Source organism: Sciurus vulgaris (assembly GCF_902686455.1).
Source record: "Sciurus vulgaris genome assembly, chromosome: 5".
NCBI lineage: Eukaryota > Metazoa > Chordata > Mammalia > Rodentia > Sciuridae > Sciurus > Sciurus vulgaris.
In genome coordinates, this window is record NC_136465.1 from 70,655,600 (window position 1) to 70,682,942 (window position 27,343).

Below are 27,343 nucleotides of genomic sequence, written 5' to 3' on the forward strand. Positions count from 1 at the left end.
TACAGAAAACCCCAGAGGTCAGGGGATCATGTCACTGCAGTCCCAGGGAAGAGAGTAGCTGGTCCTTGGTTGCATAGTCTTGGGTGTGGAGACCAGCAGGCCGGCAGGGTTTTCAGCTGCAGCACGGCACCCCTGCCAGAACCGATGCTCATCTACTTTAATGTTTTATAGTTCAAAAGTCAAGAATTCACAGGACTGAGCTTGAAAAGGTTACTATGGGCTAGCTGGGAGCCAGGCAGGTCACTGGATGGGGTCTTGTGTGGGCGGCTGCCTATCCCTGCTCATTATCTAGATTCCTCACTGGACCCAGGTCTGCACCAAACTCCACCTGCCTTGTCTGTTCCCAGAGCTGAGATGTGCCACCAGTCAACCAATAACTCTCCATCCGCCTTCAGTGACATAGAAATCGGGACCAGGAGTGCAGGACTTTTGGTGTGTTCAGAATTCATGTTTTGGGGGTGGGAATGGAGAACAGAGTGGACTCAACAAGTTGGGCAGAGTGAAGACCACTTCCCTGAGACAAGAGCATGGTGCTGATAGACATTGCAGGAAGGCCGGTCCTGGGGGAGTGTGGGGCAGGCAACGTGGCTGCTCTGGCCTGTTCTGGTAAGGAGCAGCAGCTGCCTCCCTAGGGACCCCAAAATGCAGAGACACTTAGCAAATGAGTGCTGGAGCACATGGTGGGACTTGGTGCATATGAGTTTTTGGTGAGGGTGGGTTGGGTTCATTTATGCCTATCAATGCAATTCTTAATTTTTGTTAATATCTACAGCAAAAGCCTAGTAGGTTGGGAGGTGTCTAGCCTCCCTGGCAATCTTGTTTCTGGAGAGCTTCAGGGTGGTCTCTGACCCTAGAGCCTTTGCCACAGTCCTCCTTCCCATTGCCCCTGCCAGCCCCTGACTCATCTGTTTGCAGAGCATTGTCCACAGGTCCCCAAACTACCTTCTTGCCTCACCGGTGTGGCTGTTCCATCATGTGGCTGAGTCTACATGGTGTGGAAGTCTCCATGCAAGGGCAGGTGTTCTCCTGAACCCCTTGTCCATCCTGCAGAATGGTCCCTACATTGTCCAAAAGGCCACCCTGAGTGATGCCAGGAAGGTGGCTCAGTGTTTTCTCAGTTTCTCCTGACTATGATCTCATTGGGGCCAAATCCCGCTGAGTGAATTCCCTCCCTTGCCAAAGTCAGAGTGAGTTCAATTAGGTCTGATGCAAGCAATTTACAGACCTGACTCACAAAGTCCCTTAGGGTTTGCAGGGGACTTCAAGGGAATGTCTGATGTAGACTCAGCCTTTCCCTGAAGCCATCTTGCAGAGGAGGTGAACTCAAGGCTGAGAACTGCCTTGGGGCGGCTGGCAGCCAATGTCAGGGTGCAGGTCTGCCCTGCACAGCCATGCCCTCTGAGCTGGATCAGTGCCACCAGCCTCCCTGCCCACCTGGGCCTGCACCTGGGGACCTTGCCCTGGAAAGGTTGCTGATCACACTCTAGACCTCCTTGCACATGCTGTGGTTGGACTTGAAACTAGGTAGCCATGCCTCCAGACTTGGGTGGCTACAGAGCAGACCAGGTGGATGGAAGTGACTGTTCCCTCCTCTCCGGCCCCCTGCCCACCCTCTGGTGGAGGTGCTAACTAGCAGGGACATGGCACAGGATGGGAGCTGGGTGTCAGGTGCTTGGGGTCTGTTCTTTCCTCCCTCAGTCCCTCAGAGTCCAGCGACCCCTCTGTGTTCCTATTCTCCCATTTCCCTCCTCTACTGCAGTGAGGCAGTGGTCCAGGGTGGGTCCTGGCCTCTCTGCCTTGAATGGTCACTCTGAGGAGGGTGGGCCTCCTGTCCACCCCCTGCCCACCACCCTGGGGCAGCACAGGAGAGCCTGGAGTGCACGCTTGTTGGTTTCAAATGCACTTTTCTGCTTGCAGTGCCCCACACGTGCGTCCCTTCATCCCTGGTCCTGGCTTTATTGAGCACCATGTTTTTAGCATGTTTTTAAATAAAAATTGATAACGTGTCAAATGCACAAGCAGACTGTCTTTTAATGGTGCATTTTGTTCATCCAGTTGCAACTCTGACCTATTCCTTATACTGGTTGGTGTAAAGGACCTGAAGGGTCCTCAGACTCCTGTCCTAGTGTTTGTTCAGGACATTTCTCCCAGCAGGAACCTCATCTCCCTCCCAGGGTCCTGGTTTCCCACTGGCGTGGAAAGGGTCTCAGCCCTCTCCATGGCGGCCTGAAGAATCCTGATCCCTCACTCCTTGAGTGACCTGACACCCAAGCCTAGATCAAGGGTCAGTCCAAGTGGCCTGAGACCTCTACGGAGATACCATTGCATCATCTCAGTGGCTATCACTCCAGAAATGGTCACCCCTGTATGAGGGGTGAGGAGTCCATCTCTGATATTTTCAGGGTTTCTTTGAGCCTGGTGTCTCTTCTAGGAGGGGAGGGAGCTCGTCATGTCACTTGGCTTGCACCCTTCCAGGGTAGTTCTGAGACATCTCCAAGAGAGCCCAGAAATCAGTCCAAGGATAGTCACATGGAGGGTCTGCTCCCACTGCTGTGGTTGGGGTTCCAGTTTATAGGTTTTCCTTGATTGTCATGGTCAACACCCCAGTGACAAGTTGCAGATGAGGCATCTCTGAGTTCTCCTTGCCCAGGGTCATTGCCTTGTTAGTTGTCCCTGGGGGGGTGGAGGCGGGATGAGGGATGAATGTGCTTACAGTCTGAAGGCAGTAGGAGGAGGGGCAGCTCCAAACCCCTCTATCTCCTCTCAAGGGAGTGGCCAAGTTCACAGAATTGTCCCCGAACATGCCTTTGGAACTCTCACCTGCAGCTGTTATGTCTCAAAGTCTCTATTTTACCCTGAATCTGGAGTGACCTTCTCTCAAAGGGACCAGCTGGAGTCAGGTCTCTGAGAGCCCAGGAGATTTACTGAGAGTGATTTTGGGGCCAAAAAAACCTGGAACTGGTTGTGGCTGGGGGCAGGTAAGCCATCATCATCTGCTGACCATCTGGCCTGAGGGAAGTCACTTTGTCTCAGTCTATTCTTGCTCTTGCTTCTGCCCCTCCAGGCTGTGGACACACTTGCTGGAATGCCCACTGGGATAGTGTGCTGTCTGCTGGTAGCTCGCGGTGCAGTGGGATACACTAACCACTGCTAGCATCAGGTTGTGGCTCATTGAGCAGGAGAGGGGCCTGTTTTCCGTGGGTCTTCTAATGGTGCTGCTTGAGCCTTCTGGGATGGGTTCTGGAACCACTGGGAAATGGATTTGAAAGACACTCTAGGGAATTAGCTAGCCCTGATAGATAATGAGATTTACTGTGGGGAGAAGGAGCCTTCTTGCCATTCACCCAACATGACACTCTTACCCTGGACAGCTAGATGACTAATTCTTTGCACCAAATAGATGGATGACTGTACTGTCTGGTATTGATGCTCTCGTACAGGAGATGGGCAGAGACCAGCATGGCATAATTGAAACACTCCTGTTGTTTGTATTGAGCTTCACAACTTGCAAAATGCCTTCATAAACTATCTAGGTTCCTCCTAACCAAAACTATCTTCTTAGAAGCCTGAGTGCCCGAACTTCATGTTCAAGATGTATCATTGTGGATGTCAGGAGCACTGGTGTGGGAGCTGAAAGACCTTGATTCATTTCCACTCTGCATTTGGTGTCCGTGTTAGCCTTGGGCCATCACTGAACTTGTCTTGGTTTTATCATCTGCAAAATGAGGATAATGCCATTTACAGATTTGCTATGAGGATAAAATAAAAGAATGTGTGCAAAGGCATCCATCTTGTTCCTGGATCAATATAGGTGTTTGGCTAGAAGCTGATGGAATCTGGATCCCCAAACCAAAGGAGGGACCCAAGGAAGAGCATCACCCAGGCCTAAAGCCAGGAACAAGGGAGTTAGTTGGGAAGGGGAGTTTGATGTTTTGGGAGAGGAGTGAACTCCTTAGCAGAGTTCAGTGGACAAGTTCCCCCTGCCTCCGCTCTGCCCTGGGCTGGCTCAGCAGCAGTATTCAATAACCCACAGAAGCAAGAGGGAAGACAAATCAAATAAATGTCATTTCGGACACAAGATTATTGGCATTGTGATGGTCCCTTCTTAAAGCATTCAGCAAAGATTGGGAGACTATTGATTTAGCCACCTGGGTTTTGCTGAGTTTAATGACAGCAATGTTTCCTTAAGCTAACAAAAAGAATAATAACACTCCACAGGTATGCTTGAGCCAGATTCTTCTGCTTGTAGTTGCCCTGGAACTTCTAGGCCCTAGAGACCCACAGAGAGCTGAGAGCCCACTGGGGTGAAACTGGGGCACTGACCAGTTTCTCTTGGTGGTTCTGGATGCAGTGGAGAAATACGCACTTGGAGAGAGAAGCCACACAGTGGTCTGTGGTTGGGTTCTGTTGCCTTGAGTTTTCTTCTGGTTACAAAGTTGTAGAATTTAGCCCGGACCAAGGTTCAGAGCAGGGGCCCTCCAAGAGGTAGTCAAGAGGAGTGGTGGCCTGTGTTCTGTAACTTAATGACATGGGAAGCCCTTGTCCTTTCCTTCTCTACCCCAAATTCCCCCCACCTGAATTCCCAGAATCCCAGTATATCCTCATTATATTCTTTTTTCTGGCAAGAGATCCTGAAAGGACTCAGCCGTCTTATTTACCACTTAGGGAACACAGGTTGAATTTGATCTCTAATCGCCAGCTTGAGATTCTCTAAAGCTGAATTCATGAGCTACTTTCAGTATTTCAAAAGTCTAATGGAAGTTATTCATCACCCCTGAGTTAGTCAGCTTTCCATTACTATAAAAAAATACCTAAGGTAGTCAGCTTATATGGAGGAAAGGTTTATTTTGGCTCATGGTTTCAGAGGTTTCAGTCCATTGGCTCCATGGCTTGGGCTTGTGAGCTAGTATATCATGGCTGGACCATAATATGGTGGAGGAAGCTGCTCACCTCATGGCAGTGGGGGAGCAAAGAAAGAGGAAGAGGCCAGCATCCCAATAGCCCCTTCAAGAGCATGCCCCCAATGACCTAATGTCCTCCCACTAGGCCCCACCTTCTGCAGGTTCCACTGCCCCCCAATAGTGTGCTCTAGACCTCCTGCCTGGTGACCAAGCTTTTAACACATGGGCCTTTGGGGGACACTTATCCAAACCATAGCAACCTCCAGCAACCTATTTTCAGTTGTGGGGAAGTAGTAGAATTCAGGGTCCCCAGCAAAGACAGCCCAGCCCTTGGGGCTGCCATGAGGCACCAACACCTGGGAAGAGGTGGCAGCTGACAGGACAGCAGTAGCCACCAAGGGGAGCCTGGTGTTGCTTCAGCAACAGCCTCCCGCTGCCTGCCTGCCTACCTTGACAAGGCCCTCGTCGGCTGCAGGTGCTGTCTAAACAACAGTGCTGCCTGTTTGCAGCGTAGAATGGCCTGGAGGGTGCTTGTCCTTCCTCAGGTACATTTGTGTGCTTGTGCATGCACGCACACACACACACACACACAGTGATGGCAGAGGTGCAGATGTCCCAGTCCATTGGGACTATGAACATGCCCTAGGCTTGGCCAGCCTCCTGTTTACATCCATACCATCAGAGCTCTCTGTTGTGGTTGTTCAGAGAACAACTGAACGTTGACCACAGGCTGGAGACACAGGAGAGCAGACTCCTCTGGGTCCTTGCCTGGGGACTTCCTTAGATAGCTCAATCTGCTTATGCAGCAAGTGGCCAGACCCTCCTCAAGTTAGCACAGGCAAGTAGCTTGGCTCCTAGCTGCCTCCTGGGCCTCACTGCTCCCCCAGTTCTTCTGTCTTGGGATTTCCATGAGCCCAGATTACCTAGACATTCTTCAGGTTCCCCACTGAGCAAATTTTCTAGAAAGAGGAGTGAATGAAAGAAAATGGGTATTTTATGTCACTAAAGACAAAGCGTTCACTTCCTTTCAGCTATTTACCAGGTAAGCTGGTGCCCTTGGCAAAGATTCAAGTCTGTTTGCACTGGCAGGGGAAGCTTTTCGAATCTAGATTTGGGGATGGAATTGGATCAGCTACTGCAAGGTGGAGAAAATCTATCAGATATGCTGGGTTAGGTGGCTTGGGGTCCACCATGCAAGTTAGCCAGAGGGAGCCCTGTGCTGCAGACCTCCTGCCACATTCCACACCTGCTACAGTGTGTGTGTGAGCAGGGAGAAGACAAGTGTAGGCTTCTTAACACAGGTAAGCAAGTCTCCTAGGAATGGTATGAAAACACCAATAGACCTAAGATGGGAGACTTTAAGCAGAACCCAACTGAAGCACACTTGAGGCTGGCTCTCACTTTGAAGTAGGAGCTAGTGACACACGTGAGACAGAGGTCATTCTAGTTGAATGAATGATGAGAGCTGACAGACGCAAGGTGAGCAGGACCCTTACGAATGTGATCAAATGGGTTGCTAATAGGGGAACCATGACCAGCATGGAGGCTTCTGTAGGAAAACAGGCATTTGGTGAGCCAATGGCCTGGGATTCCTTTACAGAGGAGCAAAAGACAGATCAGCAGAACGTAGTCCTTAATACAATTCCTTTATTGTCATGCCCTGTAGTACATGAAGCTGGGCTTCCACTGAAATCAGCTAAGGAGAGAGGCATGCTTATAGCTTCCCTATAAGCAGTAAGTTAAGGCAACTTCTCTGTTTCTAGAATATTCTGGTAACCCACATTCACAGGCCACCTGGGTCCAGAAGCCCAAGTGGCCTCCAAACACTGGACTGCCTGGAATTATTAATGGCACTTGCTTGGGACAGATTGCAGAGTGTGTGGCAGGTGTTGCCTAAGTGGGAAGGAGACTGGGCGCATGGGAGGCCTAGAGTACAGGGCTGTGTACTGTGCTCCTGGCTGGGATTGACGAAGCTGTAGCAGAGCTGTCCCATAGCGGGTGGTGGGAGAACAGACTGCAAAATGTAACTAGTCCCCTTCCAGGAAGAGGGGTCCTAGAACTGGCCAAGTCCACTGGCCAAGGTCACAGATCCATCAGGGTAGTGCCGCAAGAATGCACAGCTGAGACGTGCTTTCCTGGGTGGCTGTGAACTGATGCCAGTGTCCGGCTTCATCCCACCCTCTCCCAGTGAATCAAGTGGGAACAGTCCCAGGCTGCAGCAAGTAGAACTCAAGCCAGACGGCCTGTTGGACTTTTGACCCCTGGGGATTGTGACATCTGAAAGAAGGTAGTCGGTCCTCCTTTGTGGTATGACCCAAAGCAATGTGTTTAGGGCCAGCAGCATCAGTGTCCTCTAGGAATTTGCTGGAAATGCAAATTGTTGACTCCAGGCCTTCTGATGAGAAGCTCTGGGGAGGTTGGCAATCTGTTTTGAAAAGCCCCCAGGTGGTCGTGATGCCAAAGCAAGTTTAAGAGTTGCTGGTTTTGATGCTTGATCAGTACCATCTGCAGCAGACATGAGCGCCACCCAGCGGCCACACAAAAAACTGCTTTTCTCCTTGGTCAGATGGCCCACCTCTTCTGCCTTTCCTTCCCAAGGCTGAAGTGGCCCTGGTGGTAGAGTTCTTTCAAGGTTGGGAGTGGGGGTGCGTGGTGATGAAGGTAACTGTTCCAGTTCACTTCCCCTACCTCTAAACCCTGAAGGGGGGCGGGCAGAGCAGCAGATTTTAAGGCCAAAGTAGATTTTCAGGCATGAGGGTCCTGGGGCAAATCCCAGTGGCCTGTCATATCCTGCTTCCCCAGGGTCACAGAATGTTTCCGGATATGAACACCTATGGCCATGCACAGGCTCCCTGGACAAAAGTGACACTGTGTCCATCCCAAAGCCCAGCAATAACAGGTGCTCAATGTGGGGGAGAGCAAGAAGGAGGAAAAGGGCCTCACCGGGAAGGGAGGAGACAGCATCACCACCCAGAGCCCATCCCTGCCCAGGATGGCTCTGTGGGTGCGCATGACCTGAGATTCTCCCCTGACCCCCAGAATGGGTTGGAGAGAGGCATCTCTGCCCCAGATGATGAGGTCCACATGTGCAGGAGAGTCCCACCAGACCCTATGAAGGCTTTGCGAGCAGAGGGACAGTCCCAGCTCTCTGTAGTGTCAGCCTTGTCACAGAAGTGTGGGCTGGGCTGCTCCCAGGAGCCAAGGCCCCTTGGGCTCCCATCTGCTGCCTGAGCCTCCCTGCTGGGGGGCCTGGCTGTCACCCTAAAATACACCAAACTTCTGCACAAACTTGCAAATGTGCAGGGCCACTGGTGCCGGGCTGCGATGGATGGCTCTGTCTGACCTGGGAGGGGATGCTGGGGCTGCCGCTATTTGGCAGTGTCCCTGAAGGACACTTTGTTCCTGAATGCCAGGCTGACAGCTTATTACAGAGATGGAGGACTGTGGGATGCTGAGCAGAGAGGGCTCCCGGCCTGGCCTTCCTAGGGTCTACCTGGCTGGCGGTCCATGACGACAACCATCACCATAGGCAGGCGGGACCCTGACTTAGCTGAACCTTAATTTCCTCATCTGCAAAATGGGGGAATTAGTACCTCTCACTGGAGTCACAGAAAGATAATGCATTTATGCAACTAACACATTCTAAGTACACAGAAGACCCTCAGTAAACATTCCTCAAATAGCCATGCCCAAGGGACCCCTAGAGTCAGGGCTATAGTGTAGGGGAGAGGAAGGAGAAAGAGACTAATGGGTGTAAACACTTCATCTCTCACCATAGTCTAGTTTCATTTCTATCCCTCCCTCTCAGTTATCCAGGGGCTTGGGGACATGCTCTTCTCTTGTTGTTCTCTCTGGGAGCTTAGGGCAGGGTGCTTAGTATACTCAAGGCAAGAATGTGCCAACCCAAGCAGCAGGGACCCCTGGACATTTTGTGACCCTCTCCCCTAGGACTGAGGATGTGTTTTTATTTTTCTCTCTTTCCAAGGAACTCAAGACTGTGACAGTCTCCAAGCAGGAAGAGCAGGAAGTATCTCAGGAATGGATCTGCATCCCTGTCAGTGGGAGGGGCACATCCCACTACAGATCACATCTGAGGCAGAACCTGCTCTATTCTGGAGCTCTGTTTCCACTAACCCTGTCTCATGTCCCACCCTGTTGGCATGAATATGGAGGTCATGTTTCCAAAAAGCTCTGGGCTGTTCTCCCACTCTGCAGCTCCAACCAGTCATCCCCCCAGTGGCTGTCTGTGCTGGATGGTGCTCAGGGAAGGAATCACTGCTAATCCTGTCCCCAGTAGGGTTGGCCTAACCCAACCTTTGGGCTAGGGACTGATGAGTCAGGCTCTCCTGGCCTGTCTCAGGGACAAGATTGTGCAAGTGGTGCCCACCTATCACCTCTGTCCCCATCTCCCTGAGAATTAAGGGAGCCCACCAGGGCAGATGTGGAAGGCCACAGAATATCCCTGGCCCCTGCCATCTATCCTGTGGGGCCTCTGTGGGAAGGATGTGGTCCCAGCCCAGCACTCTGATTTTCAACCCTGCCTCTGCAAGCCTGGGAGTCACAACCAATTTTGATGAATCCCATGAATCCCAGGAAGTTGGAGCACAGCTAGATAATCATCATTTCTCTTGGCTGTGGTGCAGTCTGGGATTGCTGGGAGAGCTTGTCTTCTTTTTAATGAATTTGCATCAACAACCCCAAGGTCATCTAGGCAGATGAGATAAACCAGCTCAGGCTCTAAGGAGCCCCTGGAGAATCCAGAGTGGAGAAAGCAGTCTGTCCCAAAAGCCTGGTCTAAACTCTATCTGCATGGCTACTTCCTGTTCTGAGGATGCAGTTTCTGGATCATTCAGGACTACATTGATGACAGAACAAGAGGTCTCTAGGCCACTGCTAGGTATGGAAGAGAATGTCCCTCCTCCAGGACCAGCCCGGGTCAGCAAGAGCTGTGCTTATCAGAGTGAGGGCTGGATAGGGTAGGAGGAAAGGTGGGACCTCTCTTGGTCTCAGTCTCAGTGTAACAAAGTGCTACCCCTTCTTGTGGGGGAACTAAGAGGGTCCCCAACATAGAAGTGCAGGACCTTGGAAGGATGGAGACCAGGAGTGGGGTTCTTATGTTATGAGCTGCCCAAGTAACAGCAGTATGGGACCTGGGGTGATTCCCTGTGTTTGTCTATGAGTTGATATCTATTCTACCCTATTTTTCCTAGAATTTTCTTTCTGGTCTCCCTTAGCATTTGGCAACGTTCTTCCTGAAAATTCCCTGTCTCAATCATTGATGCATAAGAGAACCAAAGGAAGGGACAGTGTGTGCTCTGGGGCAGTAGAAAAGGAAGCAGAGTGAGGCCCCTGGGAGGATCAGGATGCTGACCACGTGGTCGGGGGCGGGAGAGGGACTCAGGAAAAGTGGGGTCCAGGCAGGGTACCCCTTTCCTCAGAGCTTCCCCTTCTCTGTGGCTCTGCATTTATAGGTTTGTAATTTGGTCCACTTGGGGAGGGCTTTTAAATCCACCAATATTAGCAGTTAGATAGTTTGAAAACCTGGCATTTCTGAAAATAAGCCTTGGAACAGGAGTTATGTGCATATCACTGGAGGCTGGAGCTTGGGGCCATGGTCTCTAGGGGGAATCTCTTCCCAAGGGAGGCCTGGCAGGGTGCAGGGCTCTCGGGGCTTCCCTCCCTTCCCTGGCAGCTGTACCTGCCTTCAGCTGCCCCACCTTAGGCCTCCCCTTTCCCAGCCCTGCAGGTAGGAATGCAGATAGGAGGATGCTGCTTTCCAAATGAGACAGTGTGGGGAACAGGCAGACCCAGGGACTGGCTAGGTTTCCGGGGAAGCAGCCATCCCTAACTGCCCCACCAGGATGCACCTGGCATGAGCCAGGTGGGAAACATGTACCAATACAATGCAGGAATCCCAGGGGGGCCCATTTTCCAGCCTTTCTTCCAGGTTCCGGCTGCAAGGGGCAGAAAGCCTGGCGCTCATACCTTCCTACTGTCCTCGATGTTCCATGCTTGGCAAAGAGCTCTGGCTGTGTCCTGGCAGGATCATTCCCTGCCCAGGATTCTGGCAGTGAATGCTCAGAAGTGAGGGGTGGGGGCTGAGGGTCCCTGCCTGGGTAGGAAGATCAGGAGCCACCATCCCAGGCACTTGCTGGGCTCACAGGGACTGGGTGCAGGGTAAAGGCAGTCCATGATTCTAGTTCAGCTGGTGCAGACTCTATAGGCCTAGCAGATGAGATGTGGGGATGTAGGCCCTTATACTTGTGAGGGGCAGCCAGAAGGGGACAGGGTTGGCCATTAATAAAAATGCCGCTGGAGCCTCCGGTGCAAGCAGCAGGTGAGAATCATCCCGCAGATCTGCCAGGAGGGAGAAAGCAGAGCGCAAAGAGAAATCAGAACCCCGGGAGGTCACTGGCTGTGGTGCCCCGACAGGCCACTCATGCTGGAGTGCATGACTGGATCCCAGGGCCCTTCCCACTCAGAAGGCCTGGGGTGGGGCCTGCTGCTCTATGCCCCCAGGTGATGCTGGGGTGTATGGGGGAAACCACTCTCTGAGAACTGTCCAAGAGAAGGTTTTTCACACTCTGATGGGTGTGAATCACCTGGAGCCTTGTTACCTGGCAGATTACAGTCTCAGCAGCCTGAATGAGGGCCTGAGGATCTGCATTTCTCTAGTAGAAGCTGCTGCTGGTATGTGATCCAGGTCTGCTCTGGAGGCCCAATTTAATTAGCTACTGAGGGATGATATTTCCACCCCCTCATTAGAGCCTGAAGTGTCTTTCTCTCTAGTCCACTTCTATTCTGCTGCCCTCGGACTCTTGTGCATTGTCCATGCTTAGGCAGAAGCTACTGGGGAGGCTGAGACTTTCGTAGGAGCACCAGTGTGTCCTGTCAATCAGCTTGGGATGCAGATCCAGGTCCTAGGAGTCCTGCCTGACAGCCCCTCTGTGGGCGTGCACTTGTTGAACAAGAAGGGCTACAGCATCCTGCCTGGGACACATGCAGTCTTGGGAAAGTCACCTCCCACCCTAGGTCTCCCACTTCCCATTTCCAAAACAAAGAGGACCTTTACTCTCCCTCCTTGCTCTTCATGGGGTCTCCTTCTCTCTCTTCTTCCTCTTTTCAACCAAGGATGTATTGAGGACAAGGATATGGGATGTGTCAGACCAAGAAGCCCTGAGACTGTCATCATGATTCTGATAATGACGACAAGGTGTTGGATCTTGATTCTCTGTCCACAGGAGAGGGGCACTGTACCTGAACAACCCCATGACTGTCCCACACAGGGGTGAAGGTAGATTTCCATCTATACAGGAACAACACCCTGAATTTCCCCAGCTTCTTCCCTGGACCTGACCTTGGCAGTGTAGACCAGGGTGACCATGGGGCTCCAGCCAGAGGGAGAAGGACAGGCTGATGAAGGTGTGCATGGCCTGGAGGCAGCTGCTTGTCTTTGCAAGGCCAGCCTGAGGCAGTCACCAATGATGGGCCCCTCATCTTCCCTTTCCTCTCTGCTCTCCATCCCAGCCCTCCTTGGAGGACAGCAAAGCCTGAGAACACTGCTTTCAGCTTGTACACACCACACTAAGAGCAGTGCTAATCCACCTTGGGGACTCAGGGTCACAAGCCCAAAGGGGGTTTAAGAGGGTACCTCCTGTAACTTTAAACAGCAGCTAGCTGTCACAGCCATTCCACCAAGGTGTCCACTTCACGGTTTGACGAGTTTCCTGTGGGGTTATCTGGATCTTTCTAATGCATACTAAGGGTGCAGCTAGGGGACGCGTTGGGCCAGCACACTTGTGCTGTAAGCTGTGTTCACATCTATGGTATACCTTTCAAGTCAGGGGTCCTGGATGAGCTGAGTTCCCTCATTACACACCTTTGTAGTAGATGTGGGTTTCCAGGTCCCTCACAGGACAGGCACAGTAAGGGTGGAGGTGTGTGGGCCACATGCTCATCAATGTGTGTCCACATGCACACACATGTGACATGCACGCACATACATGCATACACACCCCACCCCAAATCATGCAGAGGGGTAAAGGATGCTCTCATCAAGGTGTGTGAACATGAACACACACACATGCACACACACTCACACATGCACACACTCCACACCCTGATTGTGCAAAGGGATAAAGGATAAGAGCTCAAGGGGTCCTGAATGAGCATCAGCATCTCCCAGACACAGGACAAGCCAACTGCACGAGTGGGACACAGCAGAGGGCGAGGTTGGGCCAGGCCTGTGTGGTGCACAGTGCTTTCTTCTGGCAACTGCCTGGGCAAAGCCCTTGGCCATGTATAGGATATTGTTAAAAGGCAGACCATAATGCTCTCATTATGACATTCTTATGACATTTCCAAGCCAGCCCCCAACTGTCATTAGAGAGCTTGAAGGAAGGGCCAGGAAGGTTTTGGGATGTCATTCCCAAAGGACCTTTTGGTTTTCCTTCTGATGACCTACAGATCCCAATTTTGGCTGTCTTGTGACTTTTCTGGGCTCTGAAACATGATTGCATCCAATCATATGGAATGTTGGGGTGATGGTGGACTGCATTTATTTGGGGTGTGCACCAATGGGCTGTGACCTAGGGGGACAGTTGCATCCCTCTCTGAGCCTCAAATCTCACTCCATCAGTAAAAAACTTCCAGTCTGTCACTGGTCCAGAGTCTGCCCTGGTAAGATTCTTTAAAAACCAAGATAACAAAAACTGAAGAAACAAAAAAACCAAACCAAACCAAATAAAAAAAACTAGGATAATAGGATCGCACGGTACCCAGAGCGTGAGGCCAGGCAGCACCCCTATCCTGGGCCCTTAGCATAAAGCCCAACCCTGCCAGATAGCCAGGCATGTGCTGTTCCCTCACCCTGGTTCTTTCTCCCTTTCTGTCACTTCCTGTGAATAAGATGGGCCTAGGGTTCTCTACCCAAATGTATGTTCAAATCATCTGGGAGACTAAAAAATACCCACACATGGGACTCATCCCAGACAACCTGAGCCAGAATCTGGGCACCCAGAATCTGGGCACCCAGAATCTGAGCAAGGGTATTTTAGAAATGTGTTTCTAATGTGCAACCAAAACTGACAGTAGGGTCCTCCCTGATCTGGCATCTATGGTAGGGGGCACCTCAAAAACCTGATGATCCCTAGCTGGTCTACTCCTGCCTGCAGTATGGCAAGTTACACGGCCAGAGTGGAGAGAGGAGCCTGCCGACCCTGCTGAGAGGAACAGGTGCATGGCCAGGAGGCCTCATCTTTGACGAAAAAGATTCCTCCCTTTATCATCCATGCTGGCCCCCAGCCTCTGCCCCAGCTTGCAGCCAGAGAACTCAGGCTCTGTAAGGACCACTGTTGGTTAATTGCGGTTAATTGTTGGTTAATTACAAAGGTCTCCAATCTGTCTCCTTTTAAATTCCACCTCTAACTCTTGCCTGTCCTCTGGAGCCTCCCAGGAAAAGTCTCCTCCTTCCCCCACATGACTGCAGTGGTTTAAAGACACCAAGACTGCCTTCTTCTTCCATCTCCTGATCCTGCCCACACCTGACTTCCAGCCTACCTGTCCTCACTCTGGACCTGGCTGCACAAAGGAATCACTAGGGAACTTAGCAGACACACTGATGCCTTGGGGCCGGCCTCAGACCATTTTATTTACTTGTGCTGGGGTGTAGTCTGGGCCTTGGGCAGTTTTAAAGCTTGCCAGGGTCCAATGTGCAGACAAGTTGAGGACCACCGCCCTGAAGACTCTGTGGAGGTCTTGTCCCACTTGGAGGGTGGGGCTGGAACCGGAGCATGGGGCCTTGGTGTGGCTTGAATTGGCACTTCCTGCACCCTTGTTCTCTTCCTGATTTCTCCTAGCGCCCTCCCAGGCTGAATCTGTATCATGCAACCCAGGTAGATTATTCCCCTGCTCTGTGTCATAGGCTCGATACAAAGCAAGGCGAGACTTAAATTCAAGGACTTGAACTCATACAAGACTCATCCTTCCTTTCAGTAATTTTCTCCACTCACTGAGCTCTTTCTTCCCTGCTGGCTTTATTATGAACAGACTGGCTATCCCTGCAGCTGTGGCCAGTGATCAGAGTTGATCAGCCACTCTGGGCCTTCTCTGAGATCACTAAGGAAAATGAGGAAGAGATGGTCTGAGGCTGAAGGCAGACTGACATTGATTTTCTCATTTCCCTCTCACAGTGTGGTCATCTAGTTGTCACGATCTCTCCTAAGCCCATGAGTGCCTGGTACACAGGTCCACAAGGTGACATTCAGCACGTGGCTCAATACCTGGCTGAAGTTAGTGTGGTAACACTCAGTGAACTTTCTGCTTGGTTTTCAGAGTTCACAAGTCATCTGCTTTAACATTCCTGGATGCTGTAGGACATCAGTCCCAAGGTAACTGGTTGCTGAGATGAATCTTACCAAAAAAAAAAAAAAAAAAAAAAAAAAAAAAAAAAAAAAATCACACATTAGAGTCACAAGGTTCCTGAGAGATGGACTGAGCCAGTGGTTTTTAAACTGCGCACCAGAAATCCCAGGTGTAGCTAGCTCAGTGAGGGCGGCTGTCACAAAAGTCCCGTCTCCTGTGTAAATCCTAACGGCTGCTCTGCCTTCTGTGTTTAATGGACTGGGTTTCTATGTGGCAACTCCATTGAAAAGTGGATGCTGCTGCTTTAAAAAGGCTAAAAAATGTCCAATCCCTCCATTCTACAGGGTTCAGAGAAGGAATGGGCTGTTCCCAAGGTTACACTGCAGGAGGTGGAACTGTGTAGAATCTACGCCCTCTGACTCCCAAGCAAGATTTCCTCTAGTTCTGGGGACCTGGATACATAGTGACACCATCTTATGCTTGACATTCTGAAATTTGGGGGTCCCTAAAGTGCTGTGAAGGGTGTGCATGGGAGGTACCTGGTGTCAGTTCTGGTTGGGAGGAGGATATCTGTCTGGGGAAGAGGCTTCAGCCCACCTAGAGGACTGGGGCAGCTTAGTGCCCAGCTCTGGCCAGCAGAGGGAGCGCTAACCTGAGGCTTGGTTGCTGCAGGGTAGGCTCAGTGGACTGTAGATGGGAATACTGGGCAAGGCTTTGAGATCCACAGCCACGGCCAGGTGAAGCTCCCTCTCAGGGAACCCAAAAGCCATGGAATACCTTCCATGTTGGGGGTTGTGAGTGGGGAGGAGACTTCAGTGGGCTTGTGATGCACTGCCCAGTAAAGCTCCACCTTGACTCTGGGCATTTGTGTTCTTACTCCATGTCCTTGGCTTCTCTGTTTTTGGCTATGGCCTCTATGGACAGATGGATCAGGAAGCATTGGACAGAAGTAGACCAGGCCTGATCAGTATCCATATAGAGCAGGTCCCCTCAACTGCTGAAGTAAACCTTAGCTGAGCCAGGATCTGGAGCACAGAGTAGCTCCTTCCCTGGGTTCCAGTGGTGACTTTTTTGGTTTCAGCAAATGGGACAGAAGGCCTGTGCTTGGGAGTACACCAAAGGGGCTATGCTAAGGCCACCTGGGGCTCCCTGGACCATGCAGGTAAATGAGCACATAGAGGCAGGCCACTCTAGCTGGGGAACAATTGGAGATTTGTTTGTTTGTTTGTTTTGAGAGACAACATGTCCGTGTAGAAATAATAAAAATGATGAGAGTCATTTATTGAACACCTGTTATATGCTTGGCAATAATTCTGGTAATCATAATAATTTACATGCTTATTGCTAATTCTTATGACCAGCCACCAAAGAATAAGTACACCATTTTTCAAATGAGTAACTGAGACTCAGAGTTGAAATAACTGGCCCTAGGTCACATGACTAGTAGGTAGCAGAACCAGGAAGGGTCTCCCTTCAGCGGCTGGGACCTTCTTCCCAGCACGCAAGCCTGCAGCTGAGTCTTCTAGGTCCACACACTACTGTGTATGGACAGCACATGTTTTGGAAGGACCCTACACTGGAAGTCTCCTGAAGACAGTTGACGTTAGCACTCCAAGTGTCTCTTCTCTATAGACCTCCATGTGGGAGTTAGGGGTTTGGGAAAGCAAAGGACTAAATCCAGGAGACCTCTGTATCAGTTCAGTGTGTGACACCTTACATACATGGCCTCTCCAGGTCTCATTTCCTGATATCCTCCCTACCTGACTTGAGTCTCAGGTTGTTGTAAGGATCTGATGAGAGGAAGCCACTGAAAATATTCTGAAGTTCACAGGTACCTGGAGAAGACAGTTCCCACTTATGGAGGTCTTTGTACATGCCAGGTGCCAAGAGTGGGTGACATGCATCCTGTAATTCTTATTTAGACCTTACAAGGTTAGGGAAATGACCAACATTTTGTAGATGAAGACGGTGAAGGACTGGAATTCAAGCAACCGTTCAAGATCCCACAGAAGCAGAGCCAGGTCTGGATCAGGTGTTCTGACTCCAAAGCCCCTGCCCTTTCTTAGATGCTTCTATGGCACTGGAGTTGGGAGTGCCAGGCAGGACTGAAGGGTGTGAAGCTCCCTCTGGAAGGATGGCCTACATCAGAATGTGAGTGCCAGGTGAGGGTGAGGGTGAGGTAGGGGTCTCAGGAACTTGAGCTCACTGTATCTTCCCAGCCCCTGAGAGTCCCCTCCTGGTTCCTCTCCAGTGAACTGGAGCAACTGATAGCAATGATGCCAGCTTCCTGGGTGGTGGCTGGCAGGTGGTGTGGAAGGAAACAACAGGGACCAAGGGCATCGCCCATCCTCAGGGAGAGAGCTGGGTGTACAAGAGAAGAGGACATGCACACACACACATGCACACCCACCCACAAAGAAATGAGTGCAGGTACATTGCAACACATACACATATGCACAAGCACAACTCAACACGTGCACTGCACACGCCCCAACCAGGCAGACCCAGATGCATACAGACACTCGCGGACCCACACACACCACAGCAGGCTGCACACACACAGGGTGTACACACATACCTGAGCCCACACTCAGACTCCTCCCAGGTCCCTGTTCCTTATAAGTTCAAGTTGTTCAATGTTCCCTGGGGAAGAGACTGACCTTGTGGTTCATCCTAGGTTGCAAAGGGAAGGGAAGAGAAGACAGGTAGGGCAGGGGAGGGCTATGGGTGTACAAAGGGTCACTTATTTCGGTCAACAGGCAAGGGCTTCCAAGTGCTTACACGCAGCCCCTGTCCTGATCCCCCACTGCAACTCACCTGCAGGCAGGCCACCCCGATGCCCACTGCCCCCATGAGCAGCAGGTGGTCAGCCAGGAACTGCTCCAGCTTCGTGATGCAGCCTCCCTGCAATGGAGCCATGGGTTACACGTGCCTCGGCCCTGCAGGTCTAGGAATGGGGAGGCAGGGCTGACTGTCCCACTGTCCAGTGGAGGCTGAGGGAGGCCAGAGATGAAAGGACTGGGATCCAGCCGTGGAATTGCTCCCAGGCTTCTAGAGGGGCCCCAGGGTTCCTGCCATGATTTCTGGGGTTCTCCCAGTAGGAGCTGCTTGTCCTTAGGGCTCTGTGGAGACCCTTGGTGGCCCCAAGCACTGAGGTTCATAACCAAGGAATGTTCTGCTTTTCCCATACCCATCTGTCTAAGACGGCCTTTTTGGCCCCCACCACACCCCCATCTGGAGCTTGGGCACTCACCTCCACCTTGTAGATGTTGGAGGGGTGGACCCGCTGGCCACAGTGAGTCACCACTGTCTTGCAGCAGCTGTCGGGCACCCGGCGGCCCTCGGCCTCCTGAGACAGGATGTACGTGCTGTGCTGCCAGTCAGCAGAGCTGTTGCTTCCACAGCACTTGAACTAGAGGGAGAGCGGAGGCTGGAGGTGAGAGGGGCTTGTGTGGGCCCCTTCAGCCCCTGGGTTACAGGGCTGCAGTATAGACTCAACCCCTTCATACTCTCCCTGCAATTTTCTCCTTCTCTGGTTTTGAGCAGGAAACAGGTCCCTCTGGGGCCCTCTCCACAGGCCTAGTGCAGAAGTGGCCCCCAGGACACCTGGGGTAGATGGATGCTGGGGTCCTGAGAGGGTGGGGCTGTGTACCACTGGGCAGTGAAGCCAGGACCCACTGGGGCAAAACAACAAGGGGACATTTCCTGGTCATCTGGGAGGCAGGACCTGGGGACAGGGACACAGCCTTGCCAGTTTCTTGGTCCCCCTTCTGACTTTGAAGACTCAGAGCTCCCATACCACAGGGGCACAGAGTGTCCCAGAGCCCATGCATGACACCAGCAGCTCGGCATTGACCATGGGGTATGCTGAGTACCACCCAGGCTGTCTTTGGTGAAGGGCAGGGAAATGGCAGCCCAAGCTGACATCGATCACTTCTTACTCTTCTGAGTCAAGGCACTGAGATGCTAAATCTTCTATAGGCTTCTATAGGCTGGGGGACACAGCTACCTCAAGGAGGTCTCTGTAGTATGCAGGTACCTTCATAGAGTGAACAAGTGTTTCTGAGGCACCTACTATGTGCCAGGAGTGAAGCTGGGGACTGAGTTCAAAAACAAGTCAGGCAGGGATCCTGCCCTTGGGGAGCATCTCATTTCTGGTGTTTAGAAGGAGCGATAATAGAAGTCCATATGTGGCCCAGAGGAAGAAGAAGTGGGCAGGGACGGTGTGAGCGGGAGTTGCACTGGAGTTGTATACCGTGTGTCTCTGCACGTGTGTGCTTATACCTTGGTATTCCTGTGTCACTTGTAAAATGGGGACAACAAAAGCCCCTCCAACAGGGCTGTTGTGAGGACAGACTGCAAATTATGCACTTAGGAAAGGGTCTGTAGAGAGCTAGCAGCTAATGAGGGGCTCGTAGTCACCATCCTACTAGTGTGACCTGTGGTACATACACATGTGTCATTTGCATACGTGTGGTACTGCTGAAGGACCTGATGCTGGCCCTGGCTCTGAAGCCACTGCTGTCTTGAGGATAGAGCACTCCTTAGGGCTAACGTTTGTCACAGGAGTGCTCTGATCCCAAGACAGCAGAGGCTTCTCCTTTCCTATGCTGTGGGATGAGGTGCCACCTGTCCTTGGTGAATTTGAGACCCATGTCTACATGTCCAATGCCCACAAAGGTCCTGGTCAGCAACACAGCCTTTGCTTTCAGAGGTGCCCTTCCTCACACATGTCCCCGCCCTGACCTGTGGCTCCCACCTTTTTACCTGCCCTGCTTCCTGCCTACCTCCAGTCAGTCTCCCCTGTAAACCACCCACCTCGCTTCTCATGCAGGGGAACCCAAGCCAAGCAAGGGCACATTGCTGTGTGCCGAGCTTCCAGAATAGGTGCCTGGGGCAGGGATTCTGTCCTCGCACACCGTCTCACATAGTTCTTCCCCTGTGAGGCCCAGCAGGCATACACTGAGCTTGGGACAGAGCTGACCAGCAGACTGTGCTGCCCATCCCAGCTCCTGGCTAAGCATGTTGGGTGTGGCTACACGTGTGGGCATGTGCCTGTGTGGACAGTGTCCCTGGCCCCTGGTTCAGAGAAGCGACTCCTCCCTGCAGCCCTGACTGGGAGTTGAACCCAAGCCTTGGGGAGATGGGGAAGGGCTGAACCATGACACCCGGCACTCAGGACCCAGTAACTTCCTCTACTTGCCTGATGTTTTTTTGGGTCCAAGAACAAGGCCTTGGGCCTGGGTTGGGGGAGCTAGATGGCAGAGGGAATGGGAGCAGAGTGGAACTGGTTGGAATTTTCCATTAGGAAACGATTAGGATAGGGCTGTCCAAGAGAATTAGCAAATGTCCTATATCAGTGCCACTAGCCATGTGTGGTTATTGAGCACTTGAATCGTGAGTAGTATGACAGGAACTGAGTTTTGCATTTAAGTGTAAACAGCGACATGTGGCTAGTGGTCACTGTACTGGACAGCCCAGGTCTGAGGTCAGTTGCCCATTCCCTACCTCTGGCTGGGACTGTGGGCCTCACTGGGGGTCAGCTGCAACTTTTTTTGGAAAGGAAAGCTATTCTTTCTTTCTATTCTACAGAAGTGCCACTTCACCCAGAGCCTGTCACAGCTCTTCTTCTGGGGTCTTGGGCCCCAGATCCCCAAGGGAGGAGAAAGGCAGCCCACAGATAGAAGGGGCTGGAAAAGAGCTTCCTGTTCTTTATCCTGACCAGATAGAGTTCTTCTGGCATCTTTGACAGATGGATTCATACTCTAATTATCCTGGGGAGGGGAGAGGGATGACCCAACCTTCTTGCTCCAGGGGACCCAAAATGAGTGTTAGCATGAGTGATTTGGAGGAGGAGGTCAAGGGAAGCCATGCTAGAGGTGAAGGCAGAGGAGGATGTAGGAGAGGAACCAGGGTTCAGAAAGCACTTTTCATGTGCTGGATATGAGCATAATTATAGCTCACATATCCCATGAGGTTCCCATTAGGGATATGGCAATGGAAACTCAGAGAGGGTAAGGAACTTGCCCAGGGTCACATAGATGGGAAGAACAGAGTCAGGTTGTGAACCTGTGTCTGCTTGGTGCCTTACATCTTGCTGGAGACGGTCCACAGAGGCTGTGATCTCCATGGCCCTGGGCTGCCCATAGTTCTCGGTCAAGGTACGATTCAGGTGCTGCTTCAGTTCATCACTCAGCTGAGGAGGGAGGAGCATGGAGTGGATGTCAGAAAGACCCCTACTCCACCCTCCAGGGCCCAGGCATACTCTGAAGTCCTGCCAGCTAAGTCCAGGACACTGGACTGCAGGTGCTGCCATGGCAGGGCATCTCAGTATCTACAGAGACAGCACTGAGGATGTTCATGGAGAGGATACTGCAAACTTCAGCACCACCATGAGGGCCCTGGAGTGATGGGCAGAGCTGAGCAGAGGTAGGGGAGAGACAGTTCACACACAGTGTCAGCCAGAGCTGGGGCTACACACAGGTGGATTTCCAGTAGCTGTGGGTTTGAATTTTGATTACAAAGTTATATTCAAAGTATTACCAATTGCTGCCTTGTGGGCAATCAACCATCATGGTGGTACTCCTTCTACCAACCCCAAATCACCCTGTGCATGGCCTCAAACCCCTGATTCAGAGGCTACAGTAGGGGAGGGGACCTTGTTCATTCTGTGCAAGCAAAGCCTGAACTTATTTTTATGGTCTTGCATTTAATCCTGCACCAAGTCCTTCCACTTGGATGTCATGGAAGAGATGGATTCATCCTCTTCCTCCTCTAACTCTCCTTGGGAGGGGAGAGGGATAACCCAACCTCCCATGGGACACTCCCACCACCCCAAACTCCCATGTTGCACACATCAGCAAATGGCTGGAACCCAGAGAAGAAGATGGGATCCAGATGTGCAGAGGATTGTGGGGGCCTGGGAAAAGGACCGCCCTGTGTGTGACGGCCTCAGCACCCCACCCCCTTGCTGTTGCTTCATCAGGGCACTGGCAGGGAAAGTACCCTCTGGTTCCACTTACCCTCTGGTAGTACACGTGGGCCAGGACACCTGCCACCAGCTCTACAAGGAAGATGACAAGCAACAGGCAGAAATACTAGGAGCAAGGAGAGAAGAAAGTCACCACTAGGGATCAGAGCACTCCTGTGACAAACATTACCCCTAAAGAAATGGGAGCAGTAGAGATACCTGCTGGGGACTGCCGTTACCTACCATCTTCCTTCTCTTACCAGCAGGACATGATGGCCCTGCTGGCCACTGGCACCAAGTGCCCCACTCACTCCTTTACCCCTTGCCATTGGTCTGCTGGTGATCTAGTCATCTACCTCCTCACTGCATACCCACTGGATGCCAGGTGCCAGATATCATAATAAGGCAGTCGTTGCCTCCACAAGTTGGTGGTAGGGGATGGACCAATAAGCAGTTACAATGCTGTGCTGTAAATGCTACTACAAGGAAAGCCCTAGAAATGTTGAGAGGATCCTGGTGAAGTGAGCAGTCAGAGAAGGCTTCCTGGAGGTGGTGATGCCCAGAAGTGTCTCTGAGGATGAGAAGGCATTTGCAGGTGGAGGAAGAAGTGCACTCCAGTCAGGGGGAGATCATGGGCAAAGCCTGAGGCTGCAGAAAGCAAGAGGCCTTTGCACTCAGGGAGTGGCCAGAGCCCATGTGGCTAGAGAATGGTGTGTGGGGGCGGGGGGCTAGCTGGGTGATGCAACCAAGGCTCAGGTGAAGGCCAAGGCTGATATTCAGGTTTATCCTGGACTGCCTGCCAGCCCCATGCTGCTTCCCAGTCTTTATAGCCCTGCAGTGTGTTCTTCGTTCCCCTTACTATGTCGGGCCTCCTCCAGGCCCAGGGCAGCTCTTCAGCTTCCCTGCTGATGGGGTGTCCTGGCTGGTCACTGTGACTGGCAGGACAGGCCCGCCCTCCTCCCTCCCACCAGGACTTGCACTGTCAGAGAGCCTCCTGGACAATGCTGGACCCTGGTGTATTCTTGCAGGATCCAAGGCATCAAACCCACGTGGACTTGGAGGGAACAGGGAGAGGGAGATAAAGAGGTATGACAGAAGGAAAAGAAGGGAGAGAAGAGGGGGTTGGGTGGGGTCCACATTCCACTGGTTCCCCAGCTGCAGGGCATGCCCTGTGTGGAGGCTCATGCTATCTGGACAGGAGATGCCAACATCCTGGGTATTGGGATGAGGAAGGGAGATGGTGGCAGGTTCCATGAAGTCATGTTTCCTGGGCCTGTGGACTCTTCATCCTATTTGCTTGGGTCTACAGATGGTTCTGAATGGGATCAAGGGTAAGCTGAGGCAGGGGGCTGGCAAGTGGGTCTGTGGATGGTCCCTTTCTGCTCTCTGAACTAGGGCCCAAAATCTTGGTCTGAAAGGCTAGTGGCCAGTCAACCACTGAGGCTTGAGTCTGGTTCTGCCACTTGCTGGCTCTGGTTGGAAGACCACAAAAGTTTTGATGCAAATTAGAAAAACATTCAAGATTGTGGCTCAGCAGGAGCTGTGCAGGTTGGATTTCATCCTTGACCGGTTGCCTTCATAGGATGCAAGCTTTAGGGTCATCCATGTTGGCCCTGACTGTGGGACATGGCCTCCATTTCCTCTCCAGTAGATAATGGCCACATGGCCTGCCTGTTCACCCTGAGTGTTGAGAGGATTGGCAGGAGGGGAAACACACTTCGTGATGTTCTGACCAGAGCTCTGGGCCCAAAGGCATGAGGTGAGAGTACTTGTGAGCCAGAGGCAGCAGGTCATCCCAGGCCATGTGCAGAGTTGCCCATGCCATGGGGCAGTGTCAGAGTGTGGCTGCATCATCACTCAGGGGGCTTACCCCTCCCCTACCTCATGCTCCTCAGGGTCCCCGGGATGTGCTGGGCCTCTAAGTTCTCTCTGATGTGGCTTCTTGTTGCTTCTTCTTGCTGGTTCCAAGTATCCTCCACTCCCCTTACCCTACTGGGGTTCTGAGGACAGCTTTGTCTTGCCACACAGGACCTGTTGGCACTGAGGGCTGGTTACCCCTAGGCCTACTGGGCACACACCTGTGTGACCCCCGAGGTGGGAGGAAGAAATGAAGGAGTGCCTGTAACTGCGTGAGAGAAGCCGGCTGCTGGCAGCAAGGAGGGCGGCATCTTGCCACCCGCCTCCCCTCCGTCACTTCTGTCAGCTGTAACTGGCACACGATGATCATCCTGAAGATGTAGCCATGTCATGCTGCTCCCCTGGGGAAGCCACTGCTAGAGTTGCTACTGAAGACAGGAGGGTAAGAGAAAGGAAGGAGAGGGAGAGACAGGGAAGCACCTTGCTCGACTTAATGGCAGGCTAAATCAGTACAGGCCGGCCCCTCAGAGATTGTCTGGGGCATCCACTGGACTATGTAACTGACAGGGCTGTCAGCGGGAGGAGAGGGGCATCAGTGTGGTGTGGTGCCACCCCTCCTGAGCAGAGCTCAGGGGTTCCAGAGTGTGAAGATGTCGCGGAGGGAAGTGAGGGCCAGGCCTGGGGCTTCGAGGCAACTGAAGCCAGGTGCTTGGTGGGCATGGGCGCTGGCTCCAGGCAGCAACTTTCAAGGCAGAATGGCTGCAGGTATGTGACTCACCTGGGTGGGGGAGGCCCTGAGTCACAGCTCCTACTGTGGCAGCTCCCAGGAGGAGGGTGAAGGGTGGTGCTCATTGAGATTCTCCGGCCTGAGGGTCCTGGCAGCCCTGCCCGTGGCTGGCTGGCTGGAGTCCCTTGGCAATGAGGCCAGATTGCTGAGGTTTTTGCCTTGTGTGGCCTTGGGTTCTAACAAATGCCTCACCTCAGCCCTTCCACTGAAGAGTGGAAGTCCTTCCAGACACCGAGTCCAGTGGAATTATCTCAGGACTCCTAACTGCTGTTTGTGCGAATCTGAGAAGTATTCCTCGTGTCCCTGTGTACAGTTCCCCTCAATACAGGCCACACTGTCCAGCCTTCAAGGCTTTGCCCTCCCTGGTCCCCCTTCCTGGAATTTCAGTGACTACTGTCCTTCAATTCCCAGTTCAGTCAACTAAGCCATCCCTGGTTGGCAGTGCCAAGCCCCTGCCAAAGTGCACAGTGCTTCATCTGCTACCTCCTGCCTGACAAGCATTTTCTACTTGTTCCTTCCCTCTGAACTTGGAGCACCTCTGTGTCCCTGCCCTGCCTGCCCCTCTGCTCCCTGGCTTTGGCCTTCCCTGGTAGAACCACACAATTGTACCCACTGCTTGATCTCAGTTGATTTGGTTACAGGTATGAACCTCTAATGGCAACTTCTGGGGAATGGGGCCACTTCCTATGTTCTTCTGGCTCCTCCACAGTACCTGGTATGGTCTTGGGTCTAGATGTATGCTCGGGAAACATCCCCTGGTTTAGATGGAAGAGTGTGTTTCTTACAAAGTATGCCTCTGAGACAATAGGCGCTGGACAAACCCACCAGAACAGTGACCTTATGAAATTTCTGTGGTGCTTCTCAGACTGGCATGATTTTCCCCCTGGAGACCATTCAGCAATGTCTGGAGACATCATTTTGTTGTCCATCTGGGAGAAGGCAGTACTACCGGCACTTAAAAGGTAGAGGCCAAGAAGCTGTTGACCATCCAGTCATGCAGAGGGCAGTCTCCACCACAGACTTATTTGATCTAAAATGTCAGTAGTGCCAAGGTTGAGAAAGCCTGAGCTACATATTTACCGTCTAATTCTAAGGCTGATGCTGGGACCTGATTTGCATACATGTCTGTATGCACTATAGGTGGCACGAAAAGGACTTAGAAATGTTACCTAACTTCTGAGAAGCCAAGCACTGAACACAGACAGAATCATGGGAGGGGGTTGTATTCTGCTCCTGCCTGGGAGGGCAGAAAGTTGCTCACCTTGACCCAAGCAAGGTTCAGGGAAGTCTAAACTGCTTCAGCTCACATCCTCTGGGGATCTGAAAGCTGGAGGAGTTTCATGGGGCTAGCGACATTCCCCACACTGCTGAATAGTTCCCTGGGGAGATTCTTGTTTTCTGAAACAGCTGTAGATCTTTTCAATTGTGAGCAGAAAAGGAATGTGCTGCCATTAAAGTTTGTAGAAGAGATCAACTCTAGGAAGCCTGAAGAAGGTTCTGGAGTCACTTCTTGTCTTGGTTTGGTATTGGTTTTTGAATTATTAAACAAAAAAAAATAAGGAACTCTCAGCTACTTTGTCATTTGGGCGAGTTCTTTTTAAATGCAATTTAGTGTTTACCTCATGCTGTCCTGCTTTCCTAGCTAGCCATGCCAGGGAGAACCCACTGTTCTCTTAGGGGGGGGCCAAAATTGTTGACCTATGGCTTAGGAGGTGTGTTGTCCATGATTTCTAAAACCTAGTAGGCACGAACAGGGGGCATGCAGTTTTTCTTCAGTGGGAACAGTGGAGAGGCATCCCTTCCATTAAAAGAAAAAAAAAAAATAACCCTTCCTAGGAGGAATCAGTGCCTTATTCATCTGAGCAGCCCCTGAGCACCAAAGTGTGTGCTCCATTGCAATCACAGCCAAACTTTCTGAGCTCTTCCAGGTACGAGCCCCTTTTGTCAGGGCTCCACATGATTTCCCCGCCACCCTGGAATGAGTACTAGCATTACTCATCACATTGCCACGTGAACATTAGTCTCAGGCTCATCTTATAGACGAGGACACGTGCTTGGAGGAGCTAAATAGCTTGTCTGAGGTCACGTGGAAAGTCCATGGCTGAGTGAGGAACTGAAGGTAGGAGTTTTGGCACAGACCTTGGTCTCTTAGTGGCTGTGTGATACTGTCCCCACTAAATAGCTGATGGGCACATGGATGAGCTCGTGTAGGATGAATTCTGCATTATGGGGGTGTGTGACTTTGGTTGACATGGGGGTGACAGCAGAGGAGAACGCAGGTGGGTAAAGATGGAGACATAAAAAGAGGAAGTCCAGGAAGCCCTCCCCAGGTTCAAGAGCTCCCCTCTCTGCCCCACACTTAGTCCCCTGCCAGCTGCCCTGAGTGTTAGCAGACAGGCCAAATGTGATCCAGGTGGTCCTCCCCTGGGTGGGCTGCCCTCCTCCCTGCTAGCAATCCTCCCTCCT

The 27,343-nt window shown here is 52.0% G+C and overlaps 1 protein-coding gene across 3 annotated transcripts in view; it reads right to left on the reverse strand.

Annotated features, from left to right (window-relative positions):
• Positions 1-714: 714 nt before the first annotated feature.
• TSPAN11 (tetraspanin 11) overlaps positions 715-27,343 on the reverse strand; it is an 83,555-nt gene continuing 56,926 nt past the window's right edge. For 2 of the 3 annotated variants that reach the window (XM_079142019.1, XM_079142020.1), the window contains exons 4-8: positions 22,286-22,360; positions 21,355-21,459; positions 18,517-18,675; positions 18,081-18,167; positions 715-11,258 (exon numbers count right to left, since the gene is read on the reverse strand). In XM_079142019.1, the coding sequence (XP_078998145.1) occupies positions 11,199-11,258; positions 18,081-18,167; positions 18,517-18,675; positions 21,355-21,459; positions 22,286-22,360 (486 nt within the window). In that variant the 3' untranslated portion in view covers positions 715-11,198. Of the gene's footprint in view, positions 11,259-17,841; positions 17,937-18,080; positions 18,168-18,516; positions 18,676-21,354; positions 21,460-22,285; positions 22,361-27,343 lie in introns of all 3 variants that reach the window. The other variant, XM_079142021.1, reaches the window with a different exon arrangement.